This window comes from Schistocerca cancellata, chromosome 2, assembly GCF_023864275.1.
Source record: "Schistocerca cancellata isolate TAMUIC-IGC-003103 chromosome 2, iqSchCanc2.1, whole genome shotgun sequence".
Lineage (NCBI taxonomy): Eukaryota > Metazoa > Arthropoda > Insecta > Orthoptera > Acrididae > Schistocerca > Schistocerca cancellata.
The window spans coordinates 799,522,437-799,543,580 of record NC_064627.1 but is presented as its reverse complement, the minus strand read 5'-3'; the positions used below and the strand labels follow the sequence as shown (position 1 = coordinate 799,543,580).

Below are 21,144 nucleotides of genomic sequence, written 5' to 3'. Positions count from 1 at the left end.
TCTCCTACGAGTATCTTTACATGTCTGTATGGTATGTTTTTCAGTGTATCATCTAGCTCTTCCCAGAAACTATCTGCAACTTTCTTGTCTTTCCTGTTCTTGTCATTTGTTGGTCGAATCCAATGGTTGTTGTCTTGCAAACGTCCCCATCTGTTGACTCAGGGATCGAGACGTGGCTGCACGATCCGTTACAGTCATGCGGATAAGATGCCTGTCATATCGACTGCTAGTGATACGAGGCTTGAAATGTCAGTGTTGATATCCTTTCTGACCTGCTCTTCATTTCAGTTATGCCATCCCCCTATCTCTTGTCTACTATGAACCCTGTGCCAAAGTATCTAGGTGCATGTCTTTCCTTTCCCACTTTACCTCCTGGTTTGCACCTCAACAGTTTATGAATGAATACACTTTCTCTATCCCACTTAAGTCTCTTATTTTCTGTTGAGAAGTATGTTGGAGCATTACAAATATCTTTTAAATGTAAAAACACAGGCTCAATCACTCTATACAGATTTATATTTCTCTGTCTTGGTTGGCAGCCCTGCAGCCAGGTGACTAGCACGAGTTTTGGTGTTCTCGTAAAGATAAGTCATTTTAGATTATAACATCATTTAGTTTAGTACTGATTACATGGTAAATAGGTGTATTTGTGTGCATTTTAAGCGTACTATTAAAGGATTCATTTTTCCTTATGTAATATAGCATAAAATGCAGAAAGATCATACAGTCAGATTATAGTCGTATTTTGTTTAATTGTTCTTTGCTCTCTCCAGAAATTTAACTATAGCATCCCTCTTCATTATTTAAATCACATTTCTGGAAAGTAGCGTAAAGTTTAAGTTGTTATTTCAGAAACATTGCACTGTTGATTTTGTTTACATACAGTTGCGTATAGGCCAAATCTACATCTACACTACTGGCCGTTAAAATTGCTACACCAAGAAGAAATGCAGATGATAAACGGGTATTCATTGGACAACTATATTATACTAGAACTGACATGTGATTACATTTTCACGCAATGTGGGTGCATAGATCCTGAGAAATCACTACCCAGAACAACCACCTCTGGCCGTAATAACGGCCTTGATACGCCTGGCCATTGAGTCAAACAGAGCTTGGATGGCGTGTACAGGTACAGCTGCCCATGCAGCTTCAACACGATACCATAGTTCATCAAAAGTAGTGACTGGCGTATTGTGACGAGCCAGTTGTTCGGCCACCATTGACCAGACGTTTTCAATTGGTGAGAGATACGGAGAATGTGCTGGCCAGGGCATCAGTCGAACACTTTCTGTATCCTGAAAGGCCCGCACAGGACCTGCAACATGCTGTTGTGCATTATCCTGCTCAAATGTAGCGTTTCGCAGTAATCGAATGAAGGGTAGAACCACGGGTCGTAACACATCTGAAATGTAGTGTCCACTGTTCAAAGTGCCGTCATTGCAAAAAAGAGGTGACTGAGACGTGTAACCAATGGCACCCCATACCATCACGCCGGGTGATACGCCAGCATGGCGATGACGAATTCACGCTTCCAATGTGCGTTCACCGCGATGTCGCCAAACACGGATGCGACCATCATGATGCTGTAAACTGAACCTGGATTCATCCGGAAAAATGACGTTTTGCCATTCGTGCACCGATGTTCGCCGTTGAGTACATCATCGCAGGCGCTCCTGTCTGTGATGCAATGTCAAGGGTAACCACAACTATGGTCTCCGAGCTGATAGTCCATGCTGCTGCAAATGTCGTCGAACTGTTCGTGCAGATGGTTGTTGTCTTGCAAACGTCCCCATCTGTTGACTCAGGGATCGAGACGTGGCTGCATGATCCGTTACAGTCATGCGGATAAGATGCCTGTCATATCGACTGCTAGTGATACGAGGCTGTTGGGATTCAGCATGGCGTTCCGTATTACCCTCCTGAACCCACCGATTCCATATTCTGCTAACAGTCATTCGTTCTCGACCAACGCGAGCAGACACGATAAACCGCAATCGCCATAGGCTACACTCTGACCTTTATCAAAGTCGGAAACGTGATGGTAAGCATTTCTCCTCCTTACACGAGGCATCACAACAACGTTTCACTAAGCAACGCCTGTCAACTGCTGTTTGTGTATGAGAAATCGGTTGGAAACTTTCCTCATGTCAGCACGTTGTAGGTGTCGCCACCGGTGCCAACCTTGTGTGAATGCTCTGAAAAACTAATCATTTACGTATCACAGCATCTTCTTCCTGTCGGTTAAATTTCGTGTCTGTAGCACGTCATCTACGTGGTGTAGCAGTTTTAATGGCCAGTAGTGTACATCTACATCCATACTCCGCAAGCCACCTGACGGTGTGTGGCACAGGGAAATTTGTGGAAACATATTTTCGTGTTTATCTGTAATTCAACTCACTTCTTCTTAATAAAATATTACATGTATCATGAGTGAAAAGTGCTTGACTTGCTGTAGAATTGCTGGGTCTGGGCTTTGGTGTAACAGGTGCTGTAGTTTTTTCCATGTGGGTGACTGTAGTGGCGTGGGAGCAGGGGAAGTAAATGAGACTGATCAGTGGTTTTGTAGGACATGTAGAAGAGATAGGAAGATACTAGAACAGGAGGGGGAAATTGCCACCCTTCAGGCTGAAGTAGACAAGGCCAGAGGAGATCTTGACAGGTTGAGGAGGGAGAAGGGTAAAGAGAGGTGGGAAGTGGCAACAGGAGGAACAGGCCTAGAACTTTGTTTGACAGCTTCATGGTGAATGTGGAAAATATATTTGACCTGTTGTTTCAGTTACAAGCTGGTGAGCATCAAGCAGTTGCAGGTGTAGACAGGGCACAACAAAGTTTCAGCAGCATATTGAAAAGTAAGAATGTAGGGAAATCAGTACAGAGAAAGAAAGTGTTGTTGTTAGGTGTTTCCCATGGAAGAGGAGTTGGCCTACTTTTGCAGGATGAACTAGGGTGAGAATACCGATTTTTTTTTAACCTAGTGCTGCTCTGGAGCAGGTGGCAGAGGATTTAGGATCACTTTGCAAAGATTTCACTAAGGAAGACACCATGGTTATAGTGGGTGGGCTGGGTAATAGTACTGACAGAGATCCTGGGTACAGTATAGAGTGTGACCTGGCAAAGACTGCATCAGCATTGAAGCATACTAGTGTTGACTTTGTATCTGTTCTTGGGCACCATGACCGACCTCATTTGAACTCTTCTGTCAGGAGAGTTAATTAGGAGTTGGAATGGCTGCTTATGTCGGGTGCAGGGTCACACACTGGTGTGTTTCCTGTTGATTCTCTCTCAATAGGTGGGATAGTACTAGGCAAGGCCTCCACCTCAATAGGAAAGGGAAGTGTAAACTGGTTGGAAAAATAACAGGAAAGTTAAAGGGGGGAGGCACTGTCATGAGTGAAAAAATACCAGTTGTTATAGGGTTCAGAAAAGACCCTTTTTTTAGGGTATGGAGGACAGAAAGGAACCAAGTTTTAAGAGACGTTACGATTGACACAAACCTTTGGTTTGAGAAAGAAACCAAATAACATAATTCTAGTTTATTACATAAGCATAAACAGCTGTTGGTTAAAAATTTTCAACAGTCAGCAGACATTTCAACTCTACCCAATTTTAACTCAGTTAATGTGAAATGTCAGTTATCTTTATTGCATCAAATTTTCGAGGACTGAGAAATAAAATTGATGAATATATAGAACTTTTAAATGTTACAGGATTTAGGTTAGCATCTCACTTTTGCAGAGCAGAAATGGGGAAAGGAGGAGTTGCCACATTCATCAGGAACTGTCAAAAATTTAAGAACATAGACATTCATAAATTTCGCCTAGAACAGCATATGGAAGCATGTGCAACAGAAGTAGAATTTCATAAAAAATCCTTCATAATATTAATTGTATATCGAGCACCTGCAAGTAACTTTAATCTGTTCATAAACCACCTTGAAGCTGCACTGGCCCATTTAACAACCAAATACAAAGAAACAGTGGTTGCTGGTGACTCAGTGTAGATTTCCTTAAAGAATCTCCCAATAAGAACTTATTTGAGTTAATAACACAGTCATTCAACTTTATTCCCACTGTAAAGTTCCCAACTAGGATAGCCAATTGCTCACAAACAGCCATTGATAATATCTTTATAGAAACGAACAAAATTATATTACAAAACCAATAATCAATGGCCTCTCAGACCATGACATGCATTTCCTTCTGTTAAATGTTAATACTGAACAAGATATAAAATCTGTTACATCTGAACTCAAGAGGGTAATCAATATGCCAAAAATTGATTATTTTAGGACACTCCTCAGAGACATGCACTGGACTGATGTTTACAGTACTCATGGCATGAATGAAAAATATAACACTTTTGCTAATAAAGTGCTTACCTTATTTGAACATTGTTTTCCCCCAAAAGCAGCCATGGATTACTCAAAGGAATAGAGGTATCTTGTAAAAGAAAAAGAAAACTGTATCTGTCAATCCGAAACAGTTCTGATGTTGATGCTACAGCACATTACAAGAAATACTGTAAAGTATTAAAGACTGTAATATGGACATCAAAGCAAATATATTACAAGGAAAAGATAGTCATATCAGATAACAAAATAAAGACAATATGGGATGTAGTGAAAAAGGAGACTGATAGAACCAGACATGGAGAGGGGCAAACAGTATTGAGAGTAAATAATATGTTGGTGACAGATGTGTATAGAGTTGCAGAACTTTTAAACAAATATTTTATAACTGTTACTGAAAAGATGGGGTTGTCAGGTTCTGTAGATGCTGCCATGGGATGCCTCAGACCAGATATTTCAATTAATTTCCGTAATATGAATTTGACCTTCACTACCACAGCAGAAGTAATGTCAATCATAAAATCTTTAAAATCAAAAACATCAAGTGGGTACGATGAAATACCCACAAAGATAATTAAAGAATGTGATTCTGAGTTAAGTAACATGTTAAGCTATCTGTGTAGCCAGTCATTTATCAGTGGAATACTTCCTGAATGGTTGAAATATGCTGAAGTTAAGCCACTGTTTAAGAAGGGAAATAAAGAAATAGAGTCAAATTTCTATCCAATTTAACTTTTACCAGCATCTCAAAAATTTTAGTAAAGGTAATACACAATCGGCTTTATAACCATATTATCACAAATTACATACTGTCAAAGTCACAGCTCAGGTTTCTAAAGGGTTCTGATGTTGAGAAGGTTATCTACACTTACAGTAAAATGTACTTAATTCATTAGACAAAAAATTTCAGACAATTTTGGTATATTTTGTGATCTGTCAAAGGCATTTGACTGTGTAAATCACAATACACTTTTAAGTAAAAATGATGTAACAGGAAATGCTGCAAAGTGGTTCAAATCTCTTATCTCTGGCAGGAATCAAAGGGTGTTATTAGGAAAGAGACATGTATTAAGCTATCAGTCATCATCCAACTGGGAACTAATTACATGTGGGGTCCCAGAAGGTTCCATCTTAGGGCCATTCCTTTTTCTTGTGTATATCAATGGCGTTTCATCAGTAATATTACCAGATGCCAAGTTTGTTTTGTTTGCCGCTGATACAAACATTGCAATAAATAGCAAATCAAGTGTAGTCTTAGAAAGATCAGCTAATAAAGTATTTGTGGACATGAATCACTGGTCCCTAGCCAATTCTTTGTCATTAAACTTTGAAAATACACAATACATGCAGTTCAGAAGTTGTAAGGGGTATTCCATGAGTATATGCCTAACATATGATGACAGGCAGATAGAAGAAGTGGACAGTGTTAAATTCTTGCGATTATAGCATCATCATCATCATCATCATTTAAGACTGATTATGCCTTTCAGCATTCAGTCTGGAGCATAGCCCCCTTATACAGTTCCTCCATGATCCCCTATTCAGTGCTAACATTGGTGCCTCTTCTGATGTTAAACCTATTACTTCAAAATCATTCTTAACCGAATCCAGGTACCTTCTCCTCGGTCTGCCCCGACTGCTCCTACCCTCTACTGCTGAACCCATGAGTCTCTTGGGTAACCTTGCTTCTCCCATGCGTGTAACATGACCCCACCATCTAAGCCTGTTCACCCTGACTGCTACATCTATAGAGTTCATTCCCAGTTTTTCTTTGATTTCCTCATTGTGGACCCCTCCTGCCATTGTTCCCATCTACTAGTACCTGCAATCATCCTAGCTACTTTCATATCCGTAACCTCAACCTTGTTGATAAGGTAACCTGAATCCACCCAGCCTTCGCTCCCATACAACAAAGTTGGTCGAAAGATTGAACGGTGCACAGATAACTTAGTCTTGGTACTGACTTCCTTCTTACAGAAGAGAGTAGATCGTAGCTGAGAGCTAGGATTATAGCTTGATAATAAATTCAACTGGGAGAAGCACGTCACAGAACTGCTGAAGCATCTAAACAAATCTCTATTTGCAATGCAAATTCTGTCAGACATAGGGGATATAAAAATGAAAAAGCTGGCATACTACACTTACTTTTACTCCATAATGCCATATGGGATTATTTTTTGGGGTAAGTCACCAAGCCAAGCTAAAGTTTTCCAGGCACAAAAATGTGCAATAAGAGTTATATGTAGTGTCAAGTCATGAACATCCTGCAGAGGCCTGTTTAGAGGACTAGGGATACCAACTACTGCTTCCCAATGCATTTATTCCTTAATGAAATTCGTCATTAAAATATATCACTTTTTCAAACCAACAACTCAGTTCATGGAATCAATAATAGAAATAAGAAAAATCTTCACAAGAATTTAAAGTCACTTACTCTTGTACAAAAAGGTGTGCATTACTCAGGTACACACATTTTTAATAACTTGCCAGCAGCCATAAAAAGCTCAACAACCAATCAATGAAATTCAGTTTAAGAGAAGCCTAAAGGATTTATTGGTGGCCAACTCCTTCTACTCCATTGGCAAATTTCTCAGTAGAGTGTGTGTGCAAAGTACAATCTAACTCTTGCACCATTTCAGTGCAGTAATGTGTTCATTGTAAATAAGTATTGTAGTAGCTCTTTTATATGGTTATTACCTTATAAATAAATAAAAAAACATTTCTTTCTTAAATTTTAAATTCAGTGCATTAATGCAATCTTAGAAAATGAGTGTTGTAAAATGATCCTTTCATATAATGTTCATCAAAAATAAAAAAATAAATAAATAAAATCATTCCACTTGAGACCTATGGAAGGTACATTAGCTTATTTCTTTTAGTTGTAAATAGTTGTCATGTATAATTGTTTTTTCTGACATGTTTTACATACTGGTGGACCTCCTCACTATGGATCAATTGGAATGAAAGTAAAATCTAATCTAATAAATGGCAATAAAACATGTTTCTAGGTTTAGTCATCAGTGATACTACTGTGCATAAATTTGATACTGCTACAAAACCCAGAGTATTCTAAAATAATAACTACAAACTGCTCTTCATTACTGCAACAATGACAGTGTGACAAAGCTATTATAGCATTAAGAAGACTTTTTCTTCCTTTGGTTCATTTTATGGCTGAATGATGTTTTATTGTCCACAAATACATATTTGAACCAGTGCATAACAATAATAGAAGATATTAAGTTGAAATTTAATGAACAACAAGATTCAATAAATATCACAATCATAAAAGAAAGGAGACAAGACATTTCAAAGACAAATTTGTTCGAAATTAAACCAATTATGTAAAATATTAGTTTCCATGAGGTATATAAGTTTTCTGACCAATATATATTTAACAATTCGTTGTTTAATTAGAAATTTACATGCTGGTACATGATGCCAAATAATGAGGCTGCACTTTAACACCAGGCATATTTTCAGTAAAATGTTAACATAAATTTTTTGAATAACTGCAAGTAAAGGTATGAAACAGCAGTCACACGTTGCATGACGTGCACGCATAAAAAGTTGAGAATGAATGCATATATTAACTACATTGTTTTGAACATACATTTAATAAATTCTGTAATTTATTTATTCACAAATGTACAGTTTAAAATAAAGAGTAGCACAATGCATGATAAATGCAAATTGTTTCTAAATCACTTCAACAACAGAAAATAAAATTCATCAAAGAATGTGACAGTGAGTGAAGTTGTGATTTGAGGCCTGTAACTGTTTCTGACCACAGTAACTTTTAACATTTATGTTCAACATATTTACAAACAGGCTGTATTTTTATACACAAAGTATATGTATAAATCATTCTGTAATTTCACTGAATAGAGCAACAAAGATTATTGTACAAGTACTAATAAATAACATTCTCTGTCTGGTTTAATAATTTTGGCAAAGAATCAAAGACATTTGTACTTTGTAATAAACAACTATGGCATTATAAACCAAATGTTCTTGCCTGAAGAGCTGACATAAGAAGTTACTGGAAGTGAACACACTGATAATATATTAAATTATGAATGGGATTATATAAAAAATGGATTATGGGAGAATGAATAACATCAGATGATGACTACTTAATTTATAAGAAGACTATTGGTTGTAAAACAATTCTCTAAAAAAAGGTTTGCACTCACAAATAGGAATTCAAAATGAGAGAACAAGAGTGCTGAACTAAAGAGAACAATAGAGTGCTGGATGATGAAAATGCAATGAGCAATACTAATGCAGACTTGGGCACAACCAACATTTGGGAATGGAGATCATGACAAAGGTAATTTTGCAACTTCATAATGTTTGGAAGGCTGTAAGTGGACAATCAAGTGTGGAAGGCACATCTGATATTAGGAGGTTGCATTTTCAGAGACAGTTTCTCTCTCTCTCTCTCTCTCTCTCTCTCTCTCTCTCTCTCTCTCTCTCTCTCTGTGTGTGTGTGTGTGTGTGTGTGTGTGTGTGTGTGTGTGTGTGTGCGTGTGGAGTTATATGGATATAATAGTTTCAATTTTTATGCCAATATCTTCAATTGTGACGTGCTAAAATTGATAGAACAAGTACATTCAAGCACCAAGCACATATCAAAGCAATGGATTCTGGGATTGTAAGGTTTGTGGCAGATACATTTTTCCCTAGACTTTATGTTTCACTGCACTTGATGTTTCTCTGTATTCTGTTTTCATTTAATTAATATGAACTATGCTTTTATTTTGATAATTTCAGTGCATTATCATGCATGAGCTTGAAAATGAGTACACAGCTGTAACTGATAGTTGGTTAACAGAGCCATTCATGAATTTTAAATCAGATGCTAAAAGGCACTAATGGCAGACTTATGTACAATAGCATCTGCTGCTCCCCATATGCTCAAAAAAAAAATCTAGCTTCTTTCATTGTCTCTGATTCCTTTCAATAAAAAGCACATCTCATTTACAAAATTCTGTAGCATTCAAGTTTGACACAATAATTTTAGCCATAAGAGCATTACCACAAAGGATTATACGAGTCAAAGAAGGCACTCGAAGACAGCAGGAGTTACAATTGGTGAGTAAAAAAATGAACACCATTCATCGGCTTTAAACATTATTCAAATTAACTCTTGAATATATCTGTTAAGTGGAAGAACAAGCTTCATTACATGTTCATTGTGCATAGGGGTTTCAGAAGATTCAGCCAGCAATATATGGATACAGTTTACAAGGCATGTTGAATTTAATGTAATGTTCATTTCTTCATTTAAATTGGCATTACACAAGTGTAGGATCTCACAGGAATATTTATTTCAACCATGATTGTTAATCCAGCACAAAATGTTGCAACTGTTAAAAAATTTGGGAAAAACAAATATATCTATGTGCTTTTAGTGGCAACAAGGTCCACAGCTATGATAAACTTCTTGAAATAAATTAGTTTCCTGCACTGTTTTTTTTTAATATCCATTTTTTTATTTTGTATATTACAACACTTTGGCTGTGCAGCCATTAAAGCAAAGGGTTTAACCAATTGATCACATATGTTTTGGTTTACAGTCATATTCAAATGAAAATACAATAGTCAGAATTGTAAACCAGAGATAAGTACCATTTCATTCATTTTTTTCATTATATATTTTACAGCCGTCCTGATGAGAGAATACTCTAGTACCTCCTCAATCAAAGACAAAGAGGCTCTTTACCTTCCTCTGTTGTTGATATACCACTGTGCCATACGTTTACCCAGTCACTAGCATCTTCTATCTACTTTTTACAATCTCTCTCAGTTCATTTAAGCTAAGCACAGGTCATCATGGCTTTGCCTTCTTCATGGAAAGGGATTAAACATTTTTTTGAAAATATTAAGAAATGAGTGAAACATTTTTCTTGAAAATGGCTACACAGCCAAACATTGTGGCATACAAAATAAAAATAAAATGGATATCAAAAACATCCAATGCACGAAAATATTTTCTTTATACATACTTTTACATATTTCTCTTAGTCACTTATCATTCCCGATTCTTTAATATCAATCTGTAGTAAACCATCATTCTCATGTTGACCGTTCTAGTTAAAACATTTTTAAGCTGTACATTATTCAGCAGATCTTGTATTTACATGCCATTTGTTGAAATTTTTAAGGCATAGGAAAATCAAGAATGAAAAAATATCGATGCAACCAAACAAGCAACGGGTGTCTAAAATGTCAAAATGGTCATGCTAAGGTTTACTGAAACAACACAAAAAATTATTCTCAGAGCTGTTTGAGATTGACAGTCTTCTCATCAGGAGAGGAAAAGGAGCAAATAGGAGATTCAGAATTGTAAAACACAGATACCTACTATTTCACTTTCTATTGCTGTCGTCCTGATGAGAGAATGCTGTCATCAGAAACACTTGTACCTCCTCTAAAAAAGGAAAACAGGGATCGTTATCTTTATTTGTTGTGGATTATAGCATTATGTCATGCTTTTACTCAGTCATTAGCATCTTTTACCTACTTTTCATGATATCCTTCAGTCCATTTAAGCAAAGCATATGTCATCACAGCTCTGCCTATTTTATGGAGCATTTTCATAACAACTAACTGGAACAATGTAATCCCTTTCTTCTATTTCTTTTTAATTTTATAATATTTTAGGCTTCAATGAAAAAACTATCTGTCTAGTTTTGTTAGGAGCTTTTATTTGCATACTCAGTGACCCTTTCCCTTATCTTGATTCCAAATAGTTACGCTTTTCCTCTTTTCACAAATGTAATTCTGTGTGTAATGAAAACATCTTAGCTAACAAGCCTTGAAATTTAAATGTTTCTCATAAAAAGGTACATTTTATGTCTCTCATTTAATAAACTGTAACTTATGATGCAGTGATATTTTTTAAGAGTAACTACAACAGTTTTCATCATAAAGCCTGGTTTGAAAATCACAGGCTTGTTTCTTTTAGCAAATTATATTCATAGAGTTGGTATGAACTTATGTTTGCCTTATGTAACAAGTAACTCATCCAGTCATTTGTGCAGTGACTTTACAGATAAGTATAGAATCTAAAGTAAGCTACAACCTTGATTTTTTGTATGTGTGTGCAGATTTTTGTCATAGCTGAAATCCATATGCACTTCATAAAAGTTGTGGCCCTCAATGGATTTGAAAAGGAACTTTCAGCTTATCATACTGAGGTTAAGCCACATGTGATACATACTATTGTTTAGAGTGTATAATGTCAATGGTAAATATCATTATCGTTTTCCTTTCACACCACTAGGGTGGGTATGTTTAAATTTGCCCCCCCCCCCCCCCCCCCCCCAGTTTGGTTCTTTTTATACACAGTTTAGGCTCTGTAGCATTTGCTCATGAAGGTAGTGAACAATGCATGATCCAACCAACATAATTTGCATTTTTCCACATTATTCGAAGCAAACAGTTAGACAATTGCTAATGAACACACAATGTCCAACTCCTTCACCATTAATAACATTTACAAAATAAATTAAGTTATTTTAGTTTCTGTTTTTATTTTTATTGTATAAAGTGTGTTTTTCACTGTAAAATATCACAGTTCCATGCTCTATTCTTCCTTCTAATAGTTCGTTTATGTAATATGACACAAATGTAACACTGGGAGGGAGGGAGGAAGAGAGGAAAATCATCATTCTAGGTACAGGGCCAAACAAGGAAAATACTTGATATTAAATTCATTCATCTAGCAACAATTCCTAACAATCTCTAGTACTGCATTATGCTGTACAGCATGACCAAGGCAAATAGAAAGACAACTATCATATCGATTGCTGATATAGGGTTATGGTGAAGAGGAAGTTTCTTATGATATTACAATCACATTTGTTGTTGTATCCATTAACAATATCTGAGAAAACCTAAAAAAAAAAAAAAAAATTACATGCCATGAAGAACACAATGGCCGTCTAAGCAATCTTACTATCAGACAATAGAATGGCACCTACCTTGAATTTTGGTTAGCTTGACATCACCAGTTACCTTTAAAATGATTGACTATCTGCTATGGCATCAAAATGTTGTTCTTCAGAATGGGAATATCAGAAAAACAAACATAGACACTTATGATCATGTGAAATGACCAGCATGAGAAGTGGTTTAAGCTTAAGGCAAGATGTGAAGTGTGATGATCAGAAGACAATTCTGAAAGATGAAGTGGAGTAGAGTGCAATAGAGCTCATGAGAGCAAAAGATTTACACATAGCGGCAGCCACCATGGACAAAGCCAAGGCAAAATTTACAAATTTGAGGACGAGAATGAGAAAAGATGTTTGCCAAAGGGCAAACATAAGCCTCGGAACATGGAGGATGCTAGTCAGTATAACATGGACAATTGAACCATCTGCTTCACAGACATTGCCATCTGGGTCATATCTTTCTGCATCTATTACTCTGAACTACCCTGGTGGGAACTGTTTCTTTAGAATTTCTAAAGACACTTTTGAATTGAATATTCTCTATATCCTGCCTCCATTGCAAGTCTTCTATCTGTTCCTTTGCACCCTTCCTTCCTTTTTATACTCCTATTTCAATTTCTCATTGTAATTTTGTAAACATGGGGCTTTTTAATTTCATCTTTTGGTCTATCTTTTTGATTACATTTCTTTTTAAAGTTGTGTTACCATTATTATTATTTTTAACAAACCTGAATATTTTCCCCTTCCTCAGACCTCTTTTCCTTCTTTGGTCACTTCTGCTGCCTGCTCCCTCCTTACTGTTCCTCCTAAACACACATTAACTTACACCTGTCTTCCCTTCCCACAAGATTTATCACTATAGTTTTATTCTCTTCTCTGCAACCTCTGCTCACTCTATTGCATCTCCCTTCACTGGAACTAAACCACCCCTCCCATCTTCCACATCTTAGAACAACACACCCACTTTCACACAACAACCAAAGGAGGATAAATAGTGAGTGAGAGAGAGAGAGAGAGAGAGAGAGAGAGAGAGAGAGAGAGAGAGAGAGAGAGAGAGAGAGAGAGGGGGGGGGGGGGAGAGGGAGAGTGGAGAGGAGGGGGTGTTTGGGAGAGTTTATAATACATTTTTCAATTTGAATAAGACAAAATTCAACAGGTGAAGCAACTTGATATCTCTATTTTCTGTAAGTCTGTTTGCAACAAAAAAACTTATAGGTAACTGGCAGCCTTTTCTCACTTCACAATTATTTGAAATTCAGGACTTTTCAGTACTGTAATCAAGATCTTGCCACCATCTCTTATAAGCAGATAAGAATGACATGACTATGGTATGCTGAACAAAGATCCCTGAAAATTAAAATGGGATTTGTATGAATACTTTGCACACTTACCATGATCAACCACATAATGTGATTTTGTTTATGATTGTATGACAACACATCAATGTCGTCACAATCCTAGAAAACTATTGCTAATTTCACATTAGAAACCTGGCAACAGTACTGTCAACTGTCAGATTTATTCTTTTGCATCAGAGTATAGCAAATTAGATTACTTGTAGTACAAGATGGTGACTTTACCTACAGTTTCTATGGCCTTACTTATTCAAGAGGAAAAGTGAAAAATGAGTCAACACTAACACAGGCAAACTACAATTCCATTCTTTTCAATGTGTTAAGAGATTAGAATCAATGATGGTACAAAAAATATAATAACTGAAAGTTAAAATGAAACATAATGACATCAGAAGTACAACTATCACGCAAAGAAGTACACAGTTTTTACGCCTCTAACATATGGTTACAACAGATGCAAAAAATACCATTAGTAACATTTTTGATTTTCCTATGAACCAATCCTGAAACAAGTCACTAAGACCTCATAAAAGAATGGTAGATGACTCCACCCCTTGATTCAGATATCAGGATCTTGATAACAGTAATGATAGCTTGTTCTTGGAGTTACTTGACACGTACACATTTGCACAATTCAACAAAGAAAAGATCACAGACATCAAATTAGTTGCTGTTGCTTTGCTTCCATATTTTAAATGAATGTCAAACAACACTACCAGAAACAGCTAGAAAATCACATACATAAGGCATTTTAAAATGTGGCCTAGTACCCATTTGATAAATAACAAAAAAGTAGTCTAAGGCAATCGTTTTAAAATGATATTTACAAATGGCAGTCGCTGGAAGTACACAGATGTTGTCGCTAACATTTCACATAATTCACTGTTTTCACTAATCCCTGTCAGATGTCTCATTTCTAAATTTCCGGATGATGAGATCATAGAGTTCGTATGAAACAACTTTGTACAAAACCAAATTTAACACCCTTGGTGCAGTCCTGAAAATTGGAAAACATTACAGCACTTAAATGAAATAATTCATTAGTACTTTAATAAACAATGGCAGCTTACAACAATGTGATGGGGAAATAGACTCACCTAATAAAATAGGTGTTATCATCGATCTTGGGGGACTCGTACTGATCGCAGAATTTTACTTTGCTAGAAGTAGAATAACAACAAATATTTTAGATTAATGAGAACTCAGAACTTACATGCAACACAATCAAGCACTAGATCCAGTATCATAAATGTTCATAAAATTCATTTAAGACTGTTGACACATCTTCAGTTTCTCACATATGCAGGACTACCATTTCCACATTATTAGAAGCAGTGAGTAGTGAAAAAAGGGGGTGTGCAAGGATGAATGAGGGAGAGGGTGACATAGTTCAAAATGAACCAAGACTGACTGCGGAAAAAGAAGTAAGAGTTAGTGACAAAGATGTATCATCTACACTGGAGAAATTCAAGCTATGTTTCCCAAGTACGAGGTACACAAATTAAACAGAACAGTGCTGTAGTCACATCATCATGAACACTCTTTGATGCTTGTGTACAACTCCCATTTTGCTTGGAATGCCATGGTTGTGACAAAAGCAAAATTTATAGCTTTGTTCAAGTTAAGAAATGACATTATTGGTCAGAAAAAGTCAATACAACAATCTGATACTCATGACACTTCTGCACTGTCCCCAGGGTTACTCTGCTCTGTAAGAGAGACAAAGTATAAGGTTTAATGGGGTCTGTCACAAATTCATTAGAGATAAAATGCAAACTTGAAGTAGGGTAAGGATGGAGAAGGAAAACAACTGTACCTTTTCAAAGAAACTTCTCTGGCATTTGCTTTAAGTAATTTAGGGAAGTCATGAAAAATCTAAATCCAAATGGCCACACAGAGATTTTAACCACAGTCCTTCGAATATGAGTCCACTGTCCTACAACTTCACCATCTTGCTTGATCTCCACTCTGAAAAGAACTGTCATAAAGGAACTTATGCATGATACAAGGGTACAATTATTATATAATTTTTTAAGTGGGCTGAAGTTTACTCAATGCACAGAAAATTTGAACAGGGTAGGAGAGAGCAAATACCCCTAGTAATCTTTCTGCTGCTTCAAATTCTTCAGAAAATTTTCTTGACAAATCATTTGGAGCATGGAGTACAACACTGGTCTTTTCTGACAATAGGTTGTCTGGACATGTTGTTCACTATTACAAAGAAAGAAGACAGGTATTTGAGGACTATTATCTCAAAAAGCATCAATCATCACAACAGCCCTATTCACACTAGTCAACAGCAGATGGTTATTGTCACCTTCTGGGCCAAACTTCATCACTGTACCCATAACAATGTTGGTCCCCAACACACAATTCTTGTTCTCCGTCACCATACAGAGGTACCAGCTTCTCACCTAGCCATCTAAGGAAAACTAAGTGATGTGACCATTTGTGGTGGTGAGGCCACCACATATGAAAATTCTCCATAGATGGCAGTTACCAACATGACAAGAAATCTCATCGAGGTAAACAAGTCTCGATGCTTGTCGACAAAGGTATTTCTTTTATTATGTCTGATATCTATCATCATCAGTTAAAGAAGACTATGTTCCATGATAGGAAAGCAATTGTGCTAAAGCTGCAAATGGGAAATATGTCCAGCCAACAGGAATACGCATCATAGGAATACCTATCAATGACAGAATGCAGCCCTTCGAATTTTTTGTTTTAGCAAAATATGGTCATAATGTTATTCTTGGATGGGGTTTCTTGCAAGCATCATAAGCTGTCACAGACTGTGGTATATCAGAGCTCCAGACTGATGTAGCTATTCCAACAAGCAAATATATCAACGATTGCTCTGGGCGATAGTTTGCCACTGAAATCATTGTTATCCCATAATCAACCATACAGTGAGTTCCACTTGCCTATCAAGATGTTCAGTAAAACTGTGAAACTTTTGTCAACTGCAAAAAGCTTATTAGCCCACAAATGAAATCTGCACGCCAGCAACGAACATGAGCATTGTATATAGTCAAGGAGAACTTTTGGATCACTAACTGTAAAGGCATCCACAACTCATCGCTAAAAGGGACAGCAGAATCATTCCAGGAAGGGTAGATTTGTGTCCTCAATGAAGAATCATGCTGTGTTGCCACTAAATACAAGGCAGAGGAGGAAGCTACTGTCAAACTGCCAATAGGATCTGTCCTGACCATGGAACTATGTCGAAAGTGATAGCTGTTCCTAAATTTTCGTATGCTTTCAAATCCGAAGCGGAAAAAAGATAGATCAAAACATTTTATCAACATGTGGATCATACACCAAATAACCAGTTGTCATACAATGTCACTGACTGAAGGACAGATAATCTGGCAGAAAGAGAGGAAGATGCTGCAAGGTCACACCACTGAATTTTCAGCGTCCTCGTGGTTCTTGCAAAGAAGGACAACTGCAAATGGCATTGTATGACGAGAATGTCAAGACAGAACATCACACTGATCCTAGGGGTTTTAGAACTGGAGCAGTTCTAGTACAAACTCAAGAAGGTGCGAAAGGGTGATACCTTTTATGCTTCCAGGGTAAGTCCAAAATAAACTACTCTATGATAGAAAATGAGTGCCTCGCTGTTGATTGGCTGTGTTTATTTGGCAAACCATTGACCATTGTGATGGGCCACCATTCTCTATTCTGGATGATTAACCTGAAGGATCCTTCATGTCAACTGGCAAGACGGATACTAAGATTTCATGTGTACAACCTCACAGTAGCATACAGAAGTGAATACAAACACAAGAACACTGACTGGTTCTTGAGGAATAGTTTTGTGGAACACAACAAATGGTTCAAATGGCTCTGAGCACTATGGGACTTAACATCTGAGGTCATCAGTCCCCTAAACTTAGAACTACTTAAACCTAACTAACCTAAGGACAGCAAACACATCCATCCCCAAGGCAGGATTCGAACCTGCGACCTTAGCAGCAACGCTGTTCCGGAGTGAAGCGCCTAGAACCGCTTGGCCACAACGGCTGGCAGAACACAATATGAACGAAATCTCAGTCATCACTGTGTTAAATGATATTGCTGCTGAATAGAGGGAAGATCCAGCACTGTTGAAAACCATAGAAGTCTTGAATAAAGAGGAACCAACCAAACGAGAATTCCAATAAATAGAGTATTGTATAAGAGAAATTATGGTCTGATGGGGTGGAAATAGTTGCTTGTCATTCCAGCTATTCTATGACTAGGTGTCCTGAATTATTTACATGATTCTACTACATCTCGTCACCTGGGTTTTGTGAAGACTCTAGACAGAATCAGACACAGGTACAGGCAAATACTGGCCAGGTCTCTATTAATACTGGCCAGGTCTCTATTGATCCTTAGACATTGTGTGAGCCACTGCAAGGAGTGCCAATGACAAAAGCACATGCCACAATTACCTTAGGGCATCTGGTACCTGTCAAAAGTCTGCACTGACTACATCATCCACTACAATGTCACCAAAGCTGTGTTGATCAAAGAAGCTCCAGAAATTGCAAAGTTACTTATAGAAGTCATCATTTTGAAGCAAGATCACTAACTGGGGAAAAGTTTTTCAGTCAAGACCAATATCAAAGATAATTTTAAAATTTACAGGGTGACAACTGCCTACCATCCGCAGATGAATGGACTTACTAAATGCTTTAATAATACACAGACTGACATGCCATAGATGACAAGGAACAATGAGCAACTATTTCTGCTCCATCAGATCATAGTTTCTCTTATACAATACTCCATTTATTGGAATTCTCATTTGGTTGGCTGATGTTGAACAGAGATATTGCCCATCATGACATTTGCATACAGTACACCACAGCAAGACATTACAGGCTTCCTACCATTCTGTATGCCCCCCCCCCCCCCCCCCCCCCAAGGCCCAAATGACAAAGGATACGCTGTTCCTGTTCTGGCTGGACAACACTCAGGATGACTATATGAAATATTTCATTGCCTGGACAGAAGAATAATGGATACGAAATCTGGATGGTTGGTAGAAGGAATGAGTGCACTAAAACGCCAAGCACTGGCCGGTGAGATACAGCCCAGTGGACTTGGTTTGGATTTTTACATCTGTGTGGAAAGTAGGATTATCAGAAGCGTTGCTAAATTGCTACTTAGGGCTGTATCATATCCTTTGTCACTTGTCAGGCAACTAATATGAAGTTGAAGATTATCACTCTTCACCAAAAAGACAGAAGTGCAGAGATGTTACTTTTGATACTCCCCATAATGAAGAGGATGTAACAATACGACCAGAATGCAAGGAGCAGCCAGCGCCACCATTCAGAGGACAACTGATAAGATCTAAATTCAGGGTGCTGCAGTCAGATAAAAATGAGAATTTCTGAAACAGTGGGTCACTGTTTCTCCAGGAAATGGAGCAATGTTGCAGGTTATAGCACACACAGTGTAGCATAGTGGTTAGCTTCAATGGTTGGCGTGCTGCAGATGGTTGGGTCAAACTCAACCAGCAGCAATTATTTGTTATTTTGTATTTATAATTTCTGGAATGTTTTTGAAATATCTTATCTTTGAAATGCTTGTATATTCTGGAGTTTGAATATTTATATAAAGATCAGCATTCAAGCATATTTGATGGTTGTGTAAATAGCTGCACTTTCCATGTAGCAGTTCAGTTCTGTTCTGGTTGTAACCAACACATTATGACCACTTACTTAATAGCTCATTTGTCCATCTTTCGAATGAAATACATCACTGATTCTGCATATCAGGGACCCGACAGTTTGTTGATAGGTTTGTGGAGGAATGTGGCATTAGACATTTACACACGGGTGGCACCAGATGCCTACACACAGGTCATGTAATTCAACTAAGTAATGGGCTGCTGATTGGTGTATGTGATGAGAGCGCCTGATAGTGACCCTGGTGAGTTCCATAGGATTTATACCAGCCAAATTTGGTCACTGAGAAATCATCATGAGTTCACAATAATGCTCCTCAAACCACAGTAGCATAGTTCTTGCTCCAAGACATGGACAATTATACTGCAGAAAGATGACGTTGCCAATGGGGAAGATATCAAGCATGAAGGGATACAAATGATTTAGCAGCTGTCGATTACCACCACAGGTCTCATGCAAGTGGAGGAGAATGTCTTGCATATGATAATACTGCTCCTACTAGCCTGCGCCCATGGCACACTGTACATTTCGAGCTGCTGCTCACCTCATTGATGGCATTTGTGGAGACGACCAGTGACCTAATGTAGCAAAAATGTGAATCACCTGGAGAGTCGACAGATTCCCATTGATCGACAGTTGACTCCTGATGGTCCAATGCACACTGCAGTCATAATTGATGATTTCATTGGGTCAATATATGAACACGTAGGGTGGTCTGCTGCATAGCTCCATGTTCAACAACATGTGATGAACAATGTGCTACGAAACACTTGAGCAGGCACCAGCATTGTGCTCTTTCAGCAGAGATGTCGCAGATCACAATCTATCCTGCTTTACCGAGAGCAGACAAGCCTCTGAACCCCATGTTCTTTGAAGAGTCGTAGACATCTAACCATTTAGCGCCTAGTGGTAATTTCCCTGTCCTTCAACCTCTTTCCATACATGTTCACGACAGTAGCATGTGAACATTCAACCAGCTTCACAATTTTCAGGATACTTGTTCACAAGCTCTGCATAATAATAATCTGTCCTTTGCCAGAGTCACTTATCTCAATGGACTTCTCCATTTGCAGCCCATATCTTCACTAGAGTGAGCCCCCATCTGTATCTGCTTGGCTTCCATACTTTTGCTACTGCGTCACTTGTCTGCAAAGCCACCAGGTGGCATCCAACATCGCAGTGGGTAGTCGTCATGTTTTGGCTTATCAGCGTTCATTGATGTCAGTAATAAACGAACTTTCTGTTCTTAGTGATGTGCTTCATTAACGATCCTGTCTTTGGATTCATACTTTATTGTGGTTTCAACATAACAGTATCATTGTCATAACATGGAGCTGCTCTTGCTGAGAACAAATGAGCACTAGCATCAAGCATACATAAAACATTTGCCATTTTGGCACTGTAACATTCACTGCTTTGTCTAAGTTTAATATTAACTGTTCCTTGACCAAATGCGTGCATATTAGTACCAATGAAATCATTTCAGGAACGAAATTAAGTCAGTACATTCAGAGATATATGCTTTGAAGTACCACTGTCACAATACTATTTATTTGCATCAGCATACACTACTGCCATTAAAATTGTTACACCAAGAAGAAATGCAGATGATAAACGGGTATTCATTGGATAAATATATTATACTAGAACTAACATGTGATTACATTTTCACACAATTTGGGTGCATAGATCCTGAGAAATCAGTACCTAGAATCACCACCTCTACCCGTAATAACGGCCTTGATACGCCCGGGCATTGAGTCAAACAGAGCTTGAATGGCATG

General features: G+C 37.7%; 1 protein-coding gene across 1 annotated transcript in view; it reads right to left on the bottom strand.

Moving 5' to 3' along the window:
- LOC126162654 (zinc finger-containing ubiquitin peptidase 1-like) overlaps positions 1–21,144 on the bottom strand; it is a 271,194-nt gene that overhangs the window by 31,332 nt on the left and 218,718 nt on the right. Inside the window, exon 10 of the mRNA XM_049919292.1 lies at positions 14,768–14,830. Within this exon, the coding sequence (XP_049775249.1) occupies positions 14,786–14,830 (45 nt within the window). The 3' untranslated portion in view covers positions 14,768–14,785. The remainder of the gene's footprint in view (positions 1–14,767; positions 14,831–21,144) is intronic.